At 38.8% G+C, this 19,482-nt stretch overlaps 3 protein-coding genes across 5 annotated transcripts; 2 read left to right on the top strand and 1 right to left on the bottom strand.

The window, feature by feature from the left end:
* Positions 1-640: 640 nt before the first annotated feature.
* Positions 641-7,538, bottom strand: LOC125880799 (cytochrome b-c1 complex subunit 2, mitochondrial). 3 transcript variants are annotated; one of them, XM_049563533.1, is made up of 15 exons: positions 7,443-7,538; positions 5,761-5,793; positions 5,570-5,671; positions 5,153-5,302; positions 4,932-4,996; positions 4,783-4,839; positions 4,333-4,457; positions 2,480-2,577; positions 2,334-2,391; positions 2,084-2,179; positions 1,769-1,968; positions 1,566-1,646; positions 1,349-1,425; positions 1,067-1,220; positions 641-980 (listed from the first exon to the last, which is right to left on the bottom strand). In XM_049563533.1, the coding sequence occupies exons 1-15, from the start codon at positions 7,473-7,475 to the stop codon at positions 897-899; spliced, it is 1,413 nt and encodes a 470-aa protein (XP_049419490.1). In that variant the 5' UTR covers positions 7,476-7,538; the 3' UTR covers positions 641-896. The 3 variants fall into 3 exon arrangements, with proteins under 3 accessions (XP_049419490.1, XP_049419492.1, XP_049419491.1); XM_049563535.1 differs by lacking the exon at positions 5,570-5,671 and having other exon boundaries at positions 5,707-5,793; positions 7,443-7,531; XM_049563534.1 differs by lacking the exon at positions 5,761-5,793 and having other exon boundaries at positions 7,443-7,531.
* A 1,531-nt stretch (positions 7,539-9,069) lies between these two features.
* snu13b (SNU13 homolog, small nuclear ribonucleoprotein b (U4/U6.U5)) lies at positions 9,070-10,429 on the top strand. The gene is made up of 3 exons (XM_049563184.1): positions 9,070-9,266; positions 9,439-9,559; positions 9,945-10,429. The coding sequence occupies exons 1-3, from the start codon at positions 9,264-9,266 to the stop codon at positions 10,205-10,207; spliced, it is 387 nt and encodes a 128-aa protein (XP_049419141.1). The 5' UTR covers positions 9,070-9,263; the 3' UTR covers positions 10,208-10,429.
* A 3,641-nt stretch (positions 10,430-14,070) lies between these two features.
* On the top strand, positions 14,071-18,765 carry crym (crystallin, mu). Its single transcript, XM_049563966.1, has 8 exons — positions 14,071-14,369; positions 14,443-14,593; positions 15,586-15,648; positions 15,741-15,842; positions 16,607-16,790; positions 16,989-17,110; positions 17,231-17,315; positions 17,416-18,765. The coding sequence occupies exons 1-8, from the start codon at positions 14,203-14,205 to the stop codon at positions 17,487-17,489; spliced, it is 948 nt and encodes a 315-aa protein (XP_049419923.1). The 5' UTR covers positions 14,071-14,202; the 3' UTR covers positions 17,490-18,765.
* The last annotated feature ends 717 nt before the right edge of the window (positions 18,766-19,482 follow it).

Below are 19,482 nucleotides of genomic sequence, written 5' to 3'. Positions count from 1 at the left end.
ATTCGCATCATGGATGTGCAGCTGACAAATCTGCAGCAACTGTGTGATGCTATCATGTCAATATGGACCAAAATCTCTGAGGAATGTTTCTAGCATCTTGTTCAATCCATGCCACCAAGAATGAAGGCAGTTTTGAAGGCAAAAGGGGTCCCACCTGGTACTAACAAGGTGTACCTAGAAATGTGGCTAGTTGGGTGTATATTTCAGGACTGGGGTAACCAAAAATAAATCCAGCAAATAATTAAGTTGCTCGTTTTACTAATTTGTGCCATAATAGTGCTAAATATGGTAAATACGATACTCTTTTGGGGCATTTTATAAGTATACCAGAGCAAAAATCAGCAGCTTAATTCAAATTCTCAGCCAGAATCTAACATTTGGCTTAAAAAGAACATTTTAAGCCCAAGTTTTTTGTTAGAAAAGAAAAGATAATTATGAATGTTTTTGAAACACAAATGGGATTTTGAAAAATGGAACAGTGGAAATTACACCTCAGCTTCTAATGCATATTGACATCTCAGCAGATCTAAAATTGTTTTTGTGAATTGGTTTCCATTTTCAACAGTGAACTGTCAAGCAAAAACTCAAATACTAAAGTATGACAGACATAAAACACCACAGCAAAACACTTGAAACTCTGTAAGGTAGATAGAATTTATTCATTATTTTACATCAGCTATACAGTTAATGTGGACAGATGAGTGGAGCACGACACTGGGATGCGCCAAAGCAGCATCACCTGAAAATATGATGTTACAACACCGATAAATACCCAGTGGTGTTATGACATTATATCCCTCAGAACAACCGCATTGATGACCTTTTTGTCAAAATGCAGAAGGACACAATTCTGCTTTGCCATCAGTCAGGCACAGTACGAGGTGTCGAGGAGGGCTTTAGATCTCGTCCACGAAGGGTGTTTTTATGAGGTTGCCGCTGGACGCCATGGTCTTCTTACCCGTCATGAACTTCTTGGCAGCCTGCAATTACACAAGAAAGTTGACGTCAACATTACTGACTGCACAACACAATTAAAGAGGAAGTAAATCTGAACTAAATGTCTTACGTTGGAGACATCTGTCAAGGTAACGTTGTCAATCTTTTTGGAGATTTCCTCAGCAGGGCAGTAGGATCCTTCCGTCAGAGCCTGAGTGCCCATGGCCTCTAGCAAACCCTCTGATGTCTCCAGGGACATCAGGAACTCCCCCTTCAGCTGGGCCCTGCAGAGTTAACAAACACAAGCTCATCATAAGATACAATAGTGCAGACTAAGAGGAAAACTTTCAATTTGATGTAAATTACAATGTAAAATTTAAAGTCATGTCTCTGTCTTGTCTGTCTGTCTTACTTGGCCCGAGTGAGGTCAGCAGCGGTGACTCCACCATCAGCAACAGCCTTCACCTCAGCAACCGCAGCTTTGATCACCTGGAGAGACATAAGAAGACAGAGCTTACATCAAGATGTTTCACCGTTTCCAGTTTCATTGTTAAAAACTTGACTGCAGCTACTTTGTTGAACAGTTTGTGTCAATGAACAGACTCTTGTCATGACTAAGGGATACTCACATCACCAGCAACTCCTGGCTGGGAAATGGTGTAAACTCCAAACAGACCAGAATCAGAGTAGCTTGAGTTGAAAGCGCTGACCTGTTCAGCCAAAAAAAGAAAAAATGTTTTTACAGGTAGTGTTGAATGATGATTGACGCAAGACAAGGCCCCAGTGTATGAACAATTTTAGAAGTTTATTTTAGGAACTGACAACCACTCACATCAAAGGGGTCAGCAGTTGCCTTGGCAACACCCTGGACCAGTTTGCTGGTGGCGCATGAGCCCCTCTTGACATGCAGACCAGCTCCCAGTAAATGCTGCAGCACACTGAAGGCCAGGGCCTCGCCGGTGCCCGCTGCTGCTGACTGACTCACCACTGCTGAGTGGACCAGATTGCTGATGCAGGGCATACGAATCTCACCTAGAGACAAAAAAAACAGGATGTGAATTTTTTCTTGTAATAAATCTGTAGGAAAACTCCAGATCTTGCTACAAACTGATGTGCGATCCCCCCCCCCATCATTGGTTCAGCTCACCTCCACGATACTGAGCCTTGGCCCCTGTGGTGCCTGCCCCACTGCGGATGTTGAGGAATTGCTCCCCAACTTGCTTCAGCACCGCATGGTCCACCCCTGAAGGAAAGACAAACGTCATACACTTAATGATGTTTCGGTCATTGAAGAAAACTAGGACTATGTTATAACTTGAAGCTGTATAAACACCCCAAGTTAAAACAATACTGCTGTCCTTATAAGGTTATTATATTAAAGGTATAGTGACCCATACCCAGTCCAACAAGAGCCATTCTTGCACTTGTGAAATTGTTCTGGACAAACTGGTGCAGCTGAAGACAAACAGAAACATTACAAAAGGTTTAAATGGGTATATTAACTCCATAGGTCTTCAGAAATACACACTGAAACAATACTTACATGTCCGGACTGGATGTTGCCAACCATGTGGTCAGGACAGTACAGGGAGTTACTTAGTGCGTTCTTGTAGGCAGCTTCATGCAGAGCTTCAATCACACCTGGAAAAGACAGAAAGACACATGATAACAATGCAATATTCTGATGTTGAAACTAATAGTTAAGTTGTCTTCTTAACTGATAAATCACTCTAGCAGCCTGTATGGTGGACTCCAAAGAAACAGTGATTGGATTTGGTGCACCTGTCTAATACTAGGTATGTAACGATATATCGAATTTTGCGGTGTCGCGATAAAATAAATTCTCGATACCGTCGTGGGAATGCCACGGTAGTTATATAGCTGCATTCTCCTATAGAGCCGGTAATATGACTGTGCGACTACATTCCCCATAATCCTTTGCAAGCAACTGCGCACGCAGGTGAGAGCAGACTCATGCAGCTCAGCCTCTCAGCCTTCGACTCTGACCCGTGCGTGACTGGAGGAAACAGTGAATAAAAGTAAGGAGATTGATTGTTCTTCTCTGTGGATTTTCTCCGCGACCGTTCGTCATAGCGAGAAGCCACACATATCACATGTGTTTTCACAGCAAAAAAAATGATAAAGTTACACTAAAATAATGTAGGGAAATGGCTGGGCCTTATTTATTTTGGTTTTCTTTTACACACATCTCTATCTTGCACTCTCTCTCTCTCTCTCTCTCTCTCTCTCTGTGTATCTGTGAGTGAGGGATTGTGTGTTATTGAGTTTACATTATTTCTAATTTGTTAATTTTGTTGTTGTTGCAGGGTCTGATTGTTCTAAGTTCTGTATATTTGATGAATATTAAGACTACTCTATCCTCATAATTTGATGTCATTCAGATGACTTTCTAGTAATAGTACTACACTACCTTTGTTCAGAGTAGGTTAAAAAATACTGAATGTTTCCATTTTCATATTCTGTCACTATAGTTTTAATTGACATGACTTTGTTATGGCACTTTAATGTCTGCCTGTCTAGCAGTAATAGGGGGGAAATGAAAGCACATGTTCAAGTGTGTGTTGATTTTATGATACGCTTCCAAGTTAAAAATAACATGCTGTACAGTGTACATACACTATTTTTTTAATAAAATAGCTATTTTTAACAATAAATTTTCTGTTTTTTCCCCCTTGTATAAATATCATGATATATATTGTACTGTGGACTCTTCATCGTGATAATATCGTATCGTGAGTTTCTGGTATTGTTACATCCCTATCTAAAACCATTTGCTTCTGTCAATTAAGTAACAGATTTTTGTGTAAATTCCCACACATTTGGAGCCTTCTTTTGCCAACAATTGGGTGAAGCAATTTCATAAACTCTAAGCTGAATGTTCAGTCATTTTGCAGTAGCCCCCAGATTTTGCTGCAAAGTGAGCGCTCTCTTCATGCTACTCTTTGGAACAGACGGCTGTGGACGTGATGTAGCGGCATAGAGGAGGACAACCTCTTGACTATAAGGATCTTCTCTTTTATGGGTCGAAGTGGTGAATTCACAGCTCACAGCAGCTTCATATGACACAGTCACAAGCTTTCGTTTGATATCTAGTGTCTGAAAAAAAATGTTTTTGCACATTTCTGATCTGTCAATAGCGCAGTTAGTTTGTTTACTATATTACATGAATGTTGCTGTCACACTGAACGTGCCACTTCAAAACTTAATATGGCAAAAGAAAAAGGAATCTTTGAATATTCGTAATAAACCAGCGAATCCAATTCAACTGATAATATTCTGGGTTGGGTACAGCCCTTGTTCTGTGAACAGCCAGTGTAGACATATAGATCTAAAGAAATAGTCTGTATGTGTATTGAAAGGGAAATAAATGCCCACCTATTTGAGTGTTCTGTGCAGCTTGGGCCTTGTCCATCTTCACTCGGGGCGTGAGATCTGACACCTCCCATGCCCGGAACTCTGGGGCTGTTGTCACGTTGATCAAATACTCCATTACTGTGTCACTGCAGGCAAACAACGAAAAAGAAGAAAAATGTGTCACACATGAGCTGCTGAAACTGTGCCTCCTGCTGCATGAGCTGCCTCTCCAGTGAACATCCTCTACATACCAGTGTTTGTTTCATGAAAATATAGTGTGAGAAACTGATTTCACATAATGTTATCTTCATATTACTGACATTAATTCAAGCTCAAAAGTGTTTTACAACCATCTGTCTAGTCTAACAGATACTGAAAGCATGTCTTCTCCTTATACTAGAAACATGGGACATTGCTCATTTCTGACTCGTGCAGCATTAAACACAATGCTGATATTATTCAAAAACTCACATGTCATCTCTCAAGCAGTCAACGGTGTAGATCATATTCTCCCTGGATGAAGTCACACTGCAGAGAAACAGATATCCAAATAAGAATACTGACCAAGACAGACACTTGTATACAATGATGTGTTATGACCTTTATGGGAGGTTACTGACCTCAGGCTGCCTCCCACTGCTTCAATACCTCGGCATATCTTAAAAGATGACGCTCCTTTGGTTGTCTGGAAAAGTAGGAATTGAAAGTCAACACCATACAGCCATATGAATAATATTATAGTAAAACTGGGGGAGAATGGGCAACCAAAAGAATACTGAATCATTAACAAATGTTCGAAAGTGTACCAAGCTTAAAATATGCTATGTATGAAGTATCATACCAGGTTGGAGGCCAGCCGGAGGAGGTGGGTGACCCCCTGGTTGTCAGGGGTCTCATAACGACAGCCAGCCTTGATAAACACTCCAATCTTGGAGGCTGGGGAATAGTTCTCCAGGGAGGCGATCACTAGCCCACTAGGCAGTCTGGTCACCTGCACAGAAGGACACATATAAAGTCATCCTTTAGTTTCATCACATGTAAACCAACAGGTCTCAGTGTACACTATAAAGGGACATCTAAGATCATTTGGGCATTTAATTAGATGATTTGACCAATTATTCTCAACACAATGAGAAGAGACGAACAGTTAAAGCATAAACATAAGCAATGTGTCTTTTCCTACAGACAACCTAACTCATCTCTTCATTCTCAGATTGACTGAACCCAGCCAACTCATCCTCATCACTCCACAACGTACATGGACATCCTGGAAGGAGTGGGCAGTCCCTGGAGAGAGCTTGAGGCCAGCAAGAGGCTGGGCAAGGGACTGGCCTCTTCTGGCAGCCACATGGAACTGTCTCTGTGGAGAAGAGACACAAGTCAACAACCACTGACCTGCACATCCTGCGGCTGAAACTTAACGTGTTCGGCGGCCCCACTGAACTCCACCTTACGGGCAGCCTGGGCCGCATAAAGCCTCGTCTGGAAAAATAGAGAACATGGGAAGGCGGGACATTACAACTAATGTGTTGCTGGCAATGGCAATTTGAGGAGGGGGGAAGGAACAGAACAGAACAGAGACGTGTACGATTGTGACATGGTGGAATCTGGGATCAGGGATTGCATCTTACACACAACATACTTATCTCAAAACTAATTATTTTATTCCATTTGTACATACTTCCTCCCATAGTAGATATAGTGTTGCTGGACACCCTGAACATTTGGCATTTTGATAAAACTTTCACTTGACCATACAGAAATCTGACATAATAGTAATGGCCCTAAACTGACTGAAAGTAGTGTGTAAGACTCAGGGGGATTTAGTGGCATTTTTCAGTAAGCATTGCAGATTGCAACCAGCTAAAACTTCTCGTGGCTAAAATTCATTCAGTGTTCGTTGTTCAGGAAGTTTGTGCTGGGAGCTGAATAATCCACAGACGGAATAAAGGGATCAAATGTCATGTTAAAAAATCTGTCTTTTTCTGATGCTTTCATTGTGGAGAGGCTACTAACTAGGATAGCCAACATGAATGGCCCTTACTAGAGCCAGTATTTGGTTTGTCTGTTCTGGGCTACTGTAGAAACATAGCGGTGGCGATCTCTGTGGACAAGGACCCACTCCCTGTGTAGATATAAACAGCTCATTTTGAGGTAACAAGATCACAACAGTGGTTCTTACTTTTTTTTTTTTTCAGGTGATTATATACTAAAGAAAACATACTTATTATATGACATTTCAGCTAATATATACCCCTAACTCCTGCAAACTGAATCTTTGAAATAGATGACAAAAAACTCTTACCACAATGGCTATTTAGTGTCTCTTCTGCAGCTTACACATTATCTTATTCAGCAGATAATTTTGCATATCAAACCAAAATGGATGAGAGGTCTATCAAGTTCCTAGAGCTTTTACGATTATGATTTCTGACCTTTGACAGCTCATGTAACGTTACAGTCAGTCAGTCACTTATTTTATATCTGTATTAGCATCTCAATCTGCACATTAAAATGCTTATAGTCGCCTTTCACTAAACATAGGAAATCAAACTACCTCACTCATAACTATGTTTTTATGTTTACAAAAAAGAGTGTAGTGCTGGTTGAGCTGGACTGATTTATCACCACATAAGGTTCATTTTGTTACATTAGAAAGCACTGCTTTACTTTAGGTTAACAATGATGTTGTATAACGCAAAACTCAAGTCTAAAATGTCAGTAAAGTTGAATAATCTGGTATAAATGTAAGGTAAGTGAGCCGCATAAGCCTAAACTAACGTCAACATTAGTGGATGGGGATGCTAAAGTAAGTGTAACGTTACAAGAAGCTAGCTTTCTTTTTAAAGCCCGAGTGGAGTAAAATATGGTTTAAAAGTGATTTTAAATGTATAACCCGACTTGTCTGGTGTTAATGATGTAACGTTATCAGTTAGGTAAGTGCCGGTTGAGTTAAGCACAGAGACACGACTAGCTCCAGCTTCCTCGTCTGCTCTTCATCACACCTTGTCCGGACACGACCCTGACTTTTTACACCGTTCAACAATCAAACACAGAGTAAAACAGTCGGCTAGTGTGTGTACAGTTGTCCCGACACATGACTATACAGTATAAGTTAACTAAGTCCTTACCGATAGCTGACTAATTCCCCGAATCCCCTTCATCTCCCCTCTCTCCTTCAGTCGGGACGATGTAGCAATATGGCTGACGTGAAAGTGCCCTACCCAAAATGCACAGCGCGGTCCTTACTAGCAAAAGTACCGCTGAGCCAATGAGAGAGCGCCCTCTGTTGCCACGGAGACAAAGAGTGGGACACAGCCACAAACTGTACAGTAGTGAAAGATAGAAATATATTTTGTTTGTTTTGGCATCATGTTCAGAGATTTTGGCAAGATGTTTTCCAGGTTCATTACTGATACTTTAATGAATTATTTTACTTTATTTTATGATGCATAAATATACACTGGCTAGATTCACATCATCCATCATATAGTAATCCTAAATTTCATATTTAGATTAAATTCACTAACAAAAGACTGTCTTTTTCCATAGATAATGTGAGCAGTGCATTAATATAAATCAATCTGACACCAAAAATTGACCTCTTTAGACTTCAAATGAGTGTATTGCCTTTATTTATTTTATTATTTTTATTTACAGGATTCCCACACTATTTCACGGACAAAATTTCAAAACTGTTCCATTACTAATTTTCTATTTTTTTTTTAAACCTGCTCTACAGCTAAATTTGCCATTTAATTACTTACATACACATGAAAAAAATCCATGACTTTGCAAAACTTTAAATATTCTTTCTTGGTCTGGAAAATGTGATTGAGAAATCCTGAATCTTATTTTCCTCCATTCATTTTGCATGCATTTATTTCAACATTCTTATTATTCCTACTACGCTGTGCTGTTCAGACGAGTTAGTTAAAAAAAAAAAAAAAAAAAAAAATATATATATATATATATATATATATATATATAAAACAATATATCCTTATTGTCTGAAGGGTTTTTTTTTCAGAAAATACTATGTATATATATATATATATATATATATATACATAGTATTTTCTGAAAAAAAACCCTTACAATAAGGATATATTGTTTTATATATATATATATATATATATATATATATATATAAATATATAAAATATAAAATATATGAAGGTTTTTTTTTCAGAAAATACTATATATACATTGTATTTTCTGAAAAAAAAACTTCAGACAATAAGGATATATTGAGTTGTAATGACAAATATAATATAAAATACATTTATATTGTGATTTAAAGCATGAAACTGTTAATTGGAATGAGTTAACTTTTCATGAAAAATAAATAAACTCTTTTTGTTGGGGAAAAAAGCAGTAAAAAAACGGAATACAAAACAAAAACACATACACAGGGTAAGTTAAATACAAGTACAAGTATAAGTTAAACATAACAATAAATCTAACACAGTAATAATGTGAAATACATACTGAAAATATAATTTACTTCCAATAGTTGTTATTGGAAGTATATAATCAGAATAATTGTTTTTATTGTTACTGTTTTTATTATTTTGTTACATTATTTCCAGGATCAGGATTTTTAATTATTATTGTTATTATTTTATTTTTGTTATATAATTGTTATAATATATAATATATAAAGTAAGCGTCCTTTCATTGGTTAAAAGAAATAAATGAAGCATAATAAAAGCACTTCCTGTCGTTTTTAGCATGTGTCTCCAGTGCGCATGTGCGGTACCCCACACGTGCCGTGAACGTTTGGACCGACTGCATGCAACACAGCTTACAGAGTTCGTAGCGCTACGAAAATATTTCCACGTTGAACATATCTCGCGTCTTGTCGTCCCTTTCTCAGCCAGGTGAAATTTAATAGTCCTCCGTGAAGCATTTCGCCGAGAGGGCCGGAATACTAGAAAAAACAAGTCACAATGGTGAGTGTTCTGAATGAGCTAACAAGCTAACAGACAAGCTAACGGTTAGCAATCTAAAGAAACGAGGCTGCGGAGCGAACTAACCTTACACTCATAACACCCTGGAGTTTGTTAACTTTGTATACTGCTTTCCTGTGGTTAATGTTTGTTTTGTTTTGTGTACCATGACCAGACTGAAGCCGCAGTGAACCCAAAGGCCTACCCGCTGGCTGACGCCACGCTGACCAAAACTATCCTGGACCTGGTGCAGCAAGCCTCCAACTACAAGCAGCTGAGGAAGGGAGCTAATGAAGGTGAGGAAACATTAACACCAAGACTAGAATGTGACTAGTGGGTAGTTTGATTATCCGCCACTTAAAGTAGCAATGCAACATCCAAGAATGTCTGTGAAAGGTGGTCCATTTAAAATAACACCTACAGATAGCTGGATCTCAAATGTGTGGATTTAAAAGACCCTGACTTGGAAAAGAAACTTCATTGTATGTCCTTCACAATTCACTGTTAGTATTGTAGAGCTACAAGGATGGGTGTACTGCTCAAATAGACTAAATGAATAAACAAGAAAAGAATTTGTAGGTTAATTTCAGAATCAAACTAGCAGTCTACAGAGTAGCAGTGATGATATATTAATAGTCTTAAATACATTGTACTAACTGTGATCTGTTTTTTTTTCCCCAGCCACTAAAACCCTGAACAGAGGCATTGCTGAGTTTATTGTGATGGCTGCTGATGCTGAACCACTGGAGATCATCCTCCACCTGCCGCTGCTCTGTGAGGACAAGAACGTCCCGTACGTGTTTGTCCGCTCCAAGCAGGCCCTGGGTCGGGCCTGTGGGGTGTCACGCCCCGTCATCGCTACCTCAGTCACCATAAAGGAGGGGTCTCAGCTCAAGCCGCAGATTCAGTCCGTTCAGATGGCTATTGAGAGACTGCTCGTCTGATTTTTGTTGCATTGTTGTGACAAATTCTCCTTGAAAAAAGGAGGGGAAAAAATATTCCAGTATGAAAATATGCTTGTCGTCTGTTTGATAAAAAACAGTTAAGCATGACAAGAAAATATAGAATTTTTTTCTTTTTTACATTTTAGGACAGTTCGTCCAGTTCAGTGTATCAGTTTGCCATGGCATCTCTTGATTCATAATAAAATAATTTTTTTATTTAAACCCAGTGTTTGTTCGTATTTCACGTTATGTTGTTTTCATTCAGATTGTGTTATTAACCTTTAACAACATATAACAATTGATACATTTGGGGAGGAATATGAATTGCAGCCCCACAGGGCAATGTGCTGTATATAATTTTTATGTTTTCAGTGCAACCTAATACGACAGCTCATTTCATTTAGAGGTGTTGCTGCCATTTGGTTCAGGCCACTAACAAGCTGTGATAGTCAAATTTCTAGGCTACTTGGGGTCTTCTTTATAAAACAATGTGCAGGATCCATACTAAAAAAGTACACACCTCTTTCAGGCCTTGTCTTGTGAATATGCAGTTTTTATAAAAAGATCCCTGAACTGTGTTATGTGATACTGCAGACTGCGGCATGCAACTGAAAAATTAACACAAGGTCTTACCAAGAATTTTAGTTATCTTGTTTGAAGATATTAAATTTGGCACATTTATACTTCCTACAGCTGCAGTCCTGCTCACAGTGTTTCAGCAGTACTAACGGTAAGGTAATAGGCCTACATCAGTGGCGGAAATGGTACTCAGATCCTTGAGTGTAAGTGCCAATGTAACTACAATGCAGGTAAAAGTGCTTCAAAGTATGGAAAATAAAGGTATTAATTCTGCAGAAAGATGGACTTTCTGACTAATATGGGATGCTACATGACATCCATTTATTTACAGTTAGTTTAGTTGAGTCCAGACAAGCTAAAGGTCAGGCCCCCTCCACAGGGTCACAAATAAATCTGGAATAATGTTACTCACAAATTTAAATGTTTCTTCTTTAAAAAATAAACAATTCTTTCCTTTTTAAATAGTGCACACTTTTACCTCTAAAGACCTCAAGCAGTTATTAAATTGACACAACTGAGAAGTTTAGAGGGGGATTCTCCCTTTGGTACTGTAATGACTGAAAGCAGACAATGGGCCCAAACCAGTTAGGCTACAGGTAGTCTCTATATACAGACTCTACATTCGGAAGTCAGATGCTGAATACAGCCGATGGGTTCCGAGAATGGGCTACAGGTAACAAGCCGCACATGTTTAGAACCACTGGTTTAATCTTAAGCAATTCATTATAGTAAAAGTTAATTGTGTTTTTATGAAAAATGTGGGCTTATCGCAGTTAAATAAATGTAGAGAAATGAAAAGTAAAATTTTTGTACTAAAACTAAAATGGGAATTTTTGCATTATTAATTTTGATGATACTGTACTTTTACTTGCAGTAGTTTTCCATTGTGGTGTTACTTTTACTTATAAGTAAAGGATCTACTTCTTCAAACAGTTTCCAATATGTATCACTAGTTAATATGAAAACCCTACATTTGATCCCTATATTTATTTATTCATTTATTTATTTATACCAGTGGTGGGAGAAGTATTCAGATCTTAATAAGGTAAGGCAAAGTTAAAGTAGCAGTACCATAGTTTAGAGATACTCTGTTATAAGTAAAAGTCCAAATGGTACTAAAGTAAAAGTACAAAATTATACTTAGAATACAAAAAGTAAAAGTAGTCATAATGCAGAATGGCCCAGTTCACAATAATATACACTACATTATTGAAATATAAATATTGTTGCATTAATGTGGACATCACTTTAATGTTGCAGATGGTAAAGGTGGAGCTTATTTTTATACTTCCCGGTGGCTCTGAATTTCACCAACGGATCAGTAAAGTCTTATCTTTATTCATAATATTATCCTAAATCATTATTTATTTGACTATTATAATTTGTATTAATTTGAATTGTATTAATCTGAATCAAAGTAATTAAAGTTAACCAATGAACATGGTGGAGTGAAAGTAGTCTATAATATTTTCCTCTGAATGGAATTATAAGTATAAACTAGCAGAAAATAGAAATACTCAAGTAGAATACAAGTAACTAAAAACTGCATATAAGTACTTGTGTAAATGTAGTTAGTTACACTGCAGCACTGATTTAATGAAGTAGACAGCTCGGCAGCAGGGGTTGTAGCCAATTCCCCAGACCCGGAGACTGCAGATTCAGACCCGCAGTTCTGGACCCGCAGTTCTAGACCCCTTGTTTTCGCGACAGTGTCCCCTACTGGACGGCTGTATAACTGCAACTAAATCAGCGTCTCACCCAAACACCACTGTTTGAAAAAAATTAGACTTTTAATGCTTTATTACAATTTTAATTAATTTTAAAATTTTATTACACCCGAATAAAAATACCAAGATTTAATTATTGATTTATGCCTGGGTGCTGTTCTGCATTATTATTGTTTGCTGGTTGTTTTGTATGGTTTGATCCAACTATTTTAGTACTTTATTTCTTAATATTCATCAGACTGCTCTGACTGACACGCCAAAAACTTGCACTGCATTGATCAAACCCGCTACAACATATAATAGGAAATGTCTGGTCTTGGGTGTCCAGTGCTCACTTTTGTTGTGGGAATTTGAAACAAAGGCTGTGAAATACTGAAATGGTTTGAAATGTTTTATGTGTGCAGTGGTTACATCACACATCGGGGAGATCTGCAGAGGAAAAAAAAGAAAAAGAAAAAGAAATCAAACATATCACAAAATTGAAAACACTTAAAAAAAAATTTAAATACCTATCACAGTCTACACTGAAATACTGAAGATTCTGGAGCATAGCAAATACATTATTATATCGACATATTAACAATAGTGCCCCTTCCTTCCTCATCTGCCTTTCGATCCTCCGACAAAACTCCTCCACTTCACTGTGGTTTCCCCTTTCTGGATTGTTATGTGCACCTTAAAAAGAGAGTGCCTAATTAGTCAAAGTTAATATTTTTCAACCGTTTTACACACATAAACAAGGCCAAAACTTAATAATAGACAAAAATACATTTCTGATCATCTGCGCTGGATGAGCTTAATTTCTGTCCACAAAATCTCTAAATATATGCTATAGAGTAATATCAATGTAGTGATATAAACACACGTGATATATAATATTATGAATAATAAAGGAAAAACATGTGTAGGTGTATTACATGATATACATGAATACAAAATTAACTTTTAGCATAAAGTACACTAATTGCCAATATGTAAACAGTTTCATGCTTGTATGAAAACGTAAGCCTATAGATGTTTTTCTCATATCATCCACTTCATTGCTTTAATCATTTATTTATGTTTAATTTAAAGCACATGCTAAAATTCGTATTCGTCATCGCGCTTCGGTTTCATGAAACAAAATGTGCAGGTCAAACAGTTCATTGCTAACAAGCTAAACTATTACCTACTACGTTAACCCATATTTGACGTGCCTTTCAGACTATCGTGGTAAAGACAGTCATATCATTTTAAACGTATCACTGTAAAACATCAATTTCGCTCTCTAATTCAAGTCAACAAAATAGTTTGATGGCATTAAACAAATAATGTAATTCACATTCAATACTCACACTCGGATCATCGTCTCCCATATTCAATAGTTGTAATAGTATGTTGGCTTCCAAATAGAGGACGCTGTCGCGAAATACAAGGGGTCTAGAACTGCGGGTCCGGATCTGCAGGCCTGAATCTGCAGTCTCCAGGTCTGCAGACACACCCTCCTCGCCAATTCAGTGATCTGGCACGGATCAGTGGTCACTACCACTAGGGGCGCTAAAGATAGGCCTACCATCGTGTCTCGTCCCACTTTTACTACAGTGTTATAGGAGCCTTATTGCAGCTCTTGAATGCAACACGGATACACGCACGGCAGGCTGAACTTTGGACCAAAATCCCGTCCATTAATTTATCTGACTCACGGGAGCCATGGCCGGCCCCCCTGTTGTTATCTGGGAGCAGGAGGTGCAGCCCCTGCTGCGGTACAAAGAGTTGATCCCGCGTCTGGAGGAAGCTTTGGGAAAGTTCTCCAGACGAGACAGCGCGGAGGTGATCCAGCCTGTGCGCACCACCGTGCCTCTGCAGAAACACAGCGGGTAAGACTGCTCTCTCAAGTGAAATATTAACACGCTGTTCCTATTGCTGCCTGACACTTCTTCCTTTTTACAGCTTTCTGGGACTGATGCCCACGTACATGCAGAATGACGGAGTCCTGTGCACAAAGTTGGTGTGTTTCTACAATAGGGAGGAAGGCTCAACTTTACCAGCCACGCAAGCCGCGGTGGTGCTGCTGGACCCGGAGTATGGAAACGTCAAGGCTGTGAGTGAAACAGGGCCATATCCACCTATTTAACATCAGGGGGACCATTTTTAATCAACACTTTGTGCAGCACAGACCTCCAGCGAGGCCTTGGGTGATTTTTTTTTATTTTTAAACAAAAATTTTAGATCAGGGGTTCTCAAAGTTTTGAATACCGTGTCCTTTTAACCTAGGAAGAAAAGTACACACACTAAGGGTGCATTCACACCAGGATGGTCCGGGGAATGCCGGAAAATTTCACACCTTCATTTGGTTTGGTTCACTTTGACACTGCACTTTTTAAAGCGGACCAAACCGCCTGAACAACATCACGCAGTTACAACAGCTGCTCGTTTGGGGGCAGTATTGCCCGAAATGACCCCTGACCCAAAAGAAAAAAAGCACAAGGAAGAAGAAGACCCGGCTCATCGGATTGGCCAGGACCGAAAATGGAAATCCATCCCCTTCAGCCAGCTTGGTCACCACAAAACACCAAACACCAAAATGTGAAGCGCTCTACGTCACTTCCTCTCTTTGGTTCACTTCCTTTCTTTGGTTGAAGTGAACCGAGACCCCCAGTTTTCAAGAGGACCAAGGTTCACTTGTTTGGTCCGCACCAGAGTTTGAATGAGCGTTCACACCACTCCAAACAAACCAAACTATCCGTGGAAGCGGACCAGGGTTCGTTCTAAGCGGACCAAATAATGCCAGTGAGAATGCGCCCTAAGACTTTTTTTTTTAGAACTCATAATACTGAAAAGTTTTTAATTACTTTTTAGATAACATTTATTATGACATACTAACACTTCACAAAACATTAACAGTCGACAGTGATAAAGCTGACATAAAACTCATATTACATTCTACTTTTCCACTTTTTAAAAAAGTGTTCCCTTAATTTTATTGAGCAGTGTATATTGAAATGGCTGCCAAGGTAGCTCTACATAAAAACAGCCACTGTAAACATTTAGTTCCCACAGCTTCAACAGTCTTAGCATGTTTCCAACCTGCAGGTCATTGACGGAGAGGTGATAACATGCATGAGGACAGCTGCTGTCTCTGCCATTTCTGCTAAGGTACATCCATTTTTTTAACATCTATTCACGCATGCTCTATATAATCTGTCACTGCAGTCCTGTCTCTGATCACTTGTGTTTTTGTCACACAGCTGCTGATGAGCCCTGAAGCAAAGGTGTTGGCCATCTTGGGATCTGGCAAACAAGCTTTGAGTCATTACAATGTCTTTACAGAGATGTTTTCATTCGAAGAGGTACAGTTACAGTGATATCTTGTGAGTTAATGAATGGCAAGTCTGAACAGAAGCCTTTGCATTTATCAGCTCAGGGCAAAGGCATAGGTGGTGTTCCAGAGTTAGCAGAGTTTGGGGTTTTTTATTAGTTTTTATTTTTATTTAGTTTTCAGTTTCAGGTAGTTTTCATACTTTTTTGCTAATTTTTTTATTGTTTAAAAATGTTTAGTTTTAGTTTATTTTTCATCAGTTTCAGTATTAGTTTTAATACTTGTTTGTTTGTTTGACATTTTGAGCATCAAACACTTAATTTCCTGCATTCTGATGAATTTTTATGCAACAATTTATGGTGTACATGTCTTGATCTATATAAAGTACCATACAAAATTCAGCCGCTATGGTGAAAATTTTCAAATATTATTGAATATAAAATATGTGTCTTCACACATGTAGGCATGGTTTACTCTTCCCTCTTGTTTTGTATCTTTTATTTAGGGAAGTAACCTCTTAAAATGTAAATGTGATATTCACCTCAGTGATATAATAATTTATTTTCCTTCATTCATAAACCCCAGAACTTAAGCTCAAATGTGTTATAGTGAGATTTCTGCTCATTGAGAATGATATTTTGAGAATAAAGTCATAATAATTTTGGAAAAAAGTTATAATATGATGAAAATAAAGTTGTTTAATGGGAATTAAGTCACAATACTAATGAAAAAATGACCTGCCCTGTTGTCTGTCTTTTCACAAACTGTATTACTTCCCCTGGGTCCTCACCATAGGTGCGTGTGTGGAGTCGCACAAGACAGGGAGTGGAGAGATTTTCCCAATCTGTCAGTGGCCCGGTGACAGCATGTGTCTCAGTGGAGGAGGCAGTGAAGGGAGCAGATGTCATAGTGACGGTAACCAGATGTACAGAGCCAGTGCTCTTTGGTCAGTGGGTCAAACCAGGAGCCCATGTGGCAGGTGAGGAGAAATAATTAACATACATGTGGATGAGATTTTTAGATCTGCACCCGGCAAATAGATCAGAATTTAGGGAGTGTGAAGTGTTTAAAACTCACAGAACAGATTTTGTGTGGATTTTTTCCGGTAATTTATGTTGTGAATTATGTCTAAAATGAAATGAGTGTTTCCCACTGTTTCTCTGCTGTTGCTGAGCAGCAGTGGGAGCTTGCAGGCCAAACTGGCGGGAGCTGGACGACGTGTTGATGAAGGAGGCAGTGGTGTACGCTGACAGCAGGGAGGGTGCAATGACTGAGTCCGGTGATGTCATCCTCTCTGGAGTCAGTTTGTCATTGTGCTTTCTAACTGTCTCAATAATATACAGTATAACTGATTGTGTGTCATTAGCTCCCTTTGCAGAATATGTAAAGTAAAATATGTTTGTGGATGTCTTGATTCAGGCTGAGGTGTTTGCAGAGCTGGGAGACGTTATTAATGGGACAAAACCTGCCCACAGAGGGAAGACAACCGTGTTTAAATCCCTCGGTAAGCCCCTCCTGATACATGCCTGGTCCACATCACGTGGAAGGTACTTCATTTTTCCAAATCAGTATTGTAAGACTTGTTTTGTATTTTACAATAACAGGGATGGGAGTTCAAGATGCTGCGTCTGCTAAGCTGGTATTTGACCAATGGAAAGCCAAAGCCAGCCAATCATGAAGTCGCCATCTATTTCAGTCCTGACTTCTTTATTTACTGCACACTAACTGATCGAAATTAGGCAATACAAGACAGGACAATGAAAAAAAAAACACAGCCGTATAACCTGTGTGTATACTCGGGGATTCATGAATAATTCTTCTTCTGATAACCAGATTAACGTGCCAAACATATGCATACCAATCTTGCCATAGAGCTTGATATTTCCTGCTGAAATGATTAGTTGACTAATCATAGTTTGCAGAAAATTTATCTTCGAATACTGATTAGCTGAAGCACTTTATCAAGCAATTTGTACAAAGTACAGCCTGACAGAGGCTGTTCCTATCAGGCACAGCAGTGCTTTGAGCTAAATGCTAACATTACAATGCTAATGCTGCATTCATTGATCCCATTTGTCAAGTTGGGAAATGTTTTTTCGGACTTCGGTGTGTTAATTAGCTTGAAGCAGCCCCCCAGGAACACTGTTTATACTTGCTTTCAATTTTTCCTGGTGGCCCCTGTGGAGTCGAGGTGAAAAAAATCCCTTGTGGCCCAAAAAGAATTTTCTCCATGACTACCATTATAAAAGAGATGTCTGTAAAATTGTTGACAGGACACCTCAAACTGCAAACAAGGTCAATTATGACTCTTTCTGTAATTTCTTTTTATATCCATGGAGGTTTTATATTTGTAAAACATTCCTTGAGCTGAGAAAAAAATTGTGACGTCATTGCGATGTAAAGTTTATGAGCTGAGTAGGAACTTGGGGGCGGAGCCAGCAGGTAAAACACTACTGCACATATTCAGTGGGCTGCATACAGTGGAAGTAAACCTGGAAGCTAGAAACGTTTTTGGCCTTTGTGCCAGGCGAACACAAGTAGGTATCATCGACGTATTGAGAGACCAGGGCTGCATTCAGCCCCAACAAAACTTAGCAAAACATGTATGTAAACAGATACAGTGCACTGAACATCATATTGTGTTACGTGGGTGCACTGCCTAGCAGGCATTCCTCACCTTCCTCCTCTCCCACCCAGCCACACACATTGTAGTATTGTAGTGAACCATCATTTTGTATTGACTGCCAGTTTTGTTGCTCACACTTTTCTCCTGTTTATTAAGTTAGGGAGGTAAGCTTTTTGTCATTTGTGTCTTATTTTTTGATTAGGTTATTTACTTACTCCCTTGACAGGATTGTTTTGTTTGTTATTTTGGCTTTAGTCCACCCTGACGTTATTATTTACCTCAATTCTGTCATTTAATTATTGTAATAAATTCACACTATTGATCATTCCACATGTCTTTGTCATTGTGTGGACTTGGGGAAGATGGGGCCTTTCATGTTGTGTCTCAGACAGCCCTAGACTGGGCATAACAACAATGATTGTATGCACAATTAGCATCTACCAAAATTTGATTTAGATACAGGTTTCTGCTGATTGAGTAACACCTCTGACCAGGGGCGTCGTTTCAGCAAAAGCTAAGGTATGGCAATATGACATGACGTCACAGAGCTACTGATGATGGAGTTTCAAAAATATGAACTTATATAAAACTTCACTTTGGTCTTTGACCTGTCAGAAGTACATACTATGCTATTGAAAACTGTTTCAAAGGACATGAAGCTGTTTCTCACATTCATAATACCTCATGTCTGCATGTAATGCACGACTTGGTGAGAGCAGTGAAAACATCGGACCTATTTCGGCGCGTATGTCAGCACCACGGACAGCGAGCGGACATTTAATTATCAGTCATGTGTTTAACTTCACAGAAAATAAATTAATTACAAGCTCATTTCTAGGAGATAACCAAGGGGTCCAATGTATGAAACACAGTAAAACAATGGCCAATTTGGTACAATACTGTATAGGCGGAGTGTCTCCAGAGACCGAAAATACAAGCTTAACATGCCGACATGAAGAAAAAAAACCCCACATACAATCAGACACGCTTCAAGACATCATTTAGACAGGCTGTCTACAGCAGCAGAGCAAAATGCTTTTACAAC

The sequence above is a fragment of the Epinephelus fuscoguttatus genome, linkage group LG20 (assembly GCF_011397635.1).
Source record: "Epinephelus fuscoguttatus linkage group LG20, E.fuscoguttatus.final_Chr_v1".
NCBI lineage: Eukaryota > Metazoa > Chordata > Actinopteri > Perciformes > Serranidae > Epinephelus > Epinephelus fuscoguttatus.
Note: the sequence above shows the minus strand (reverse complement) of the source record. Positions and strands in the feature narration are given on the sequence as shown.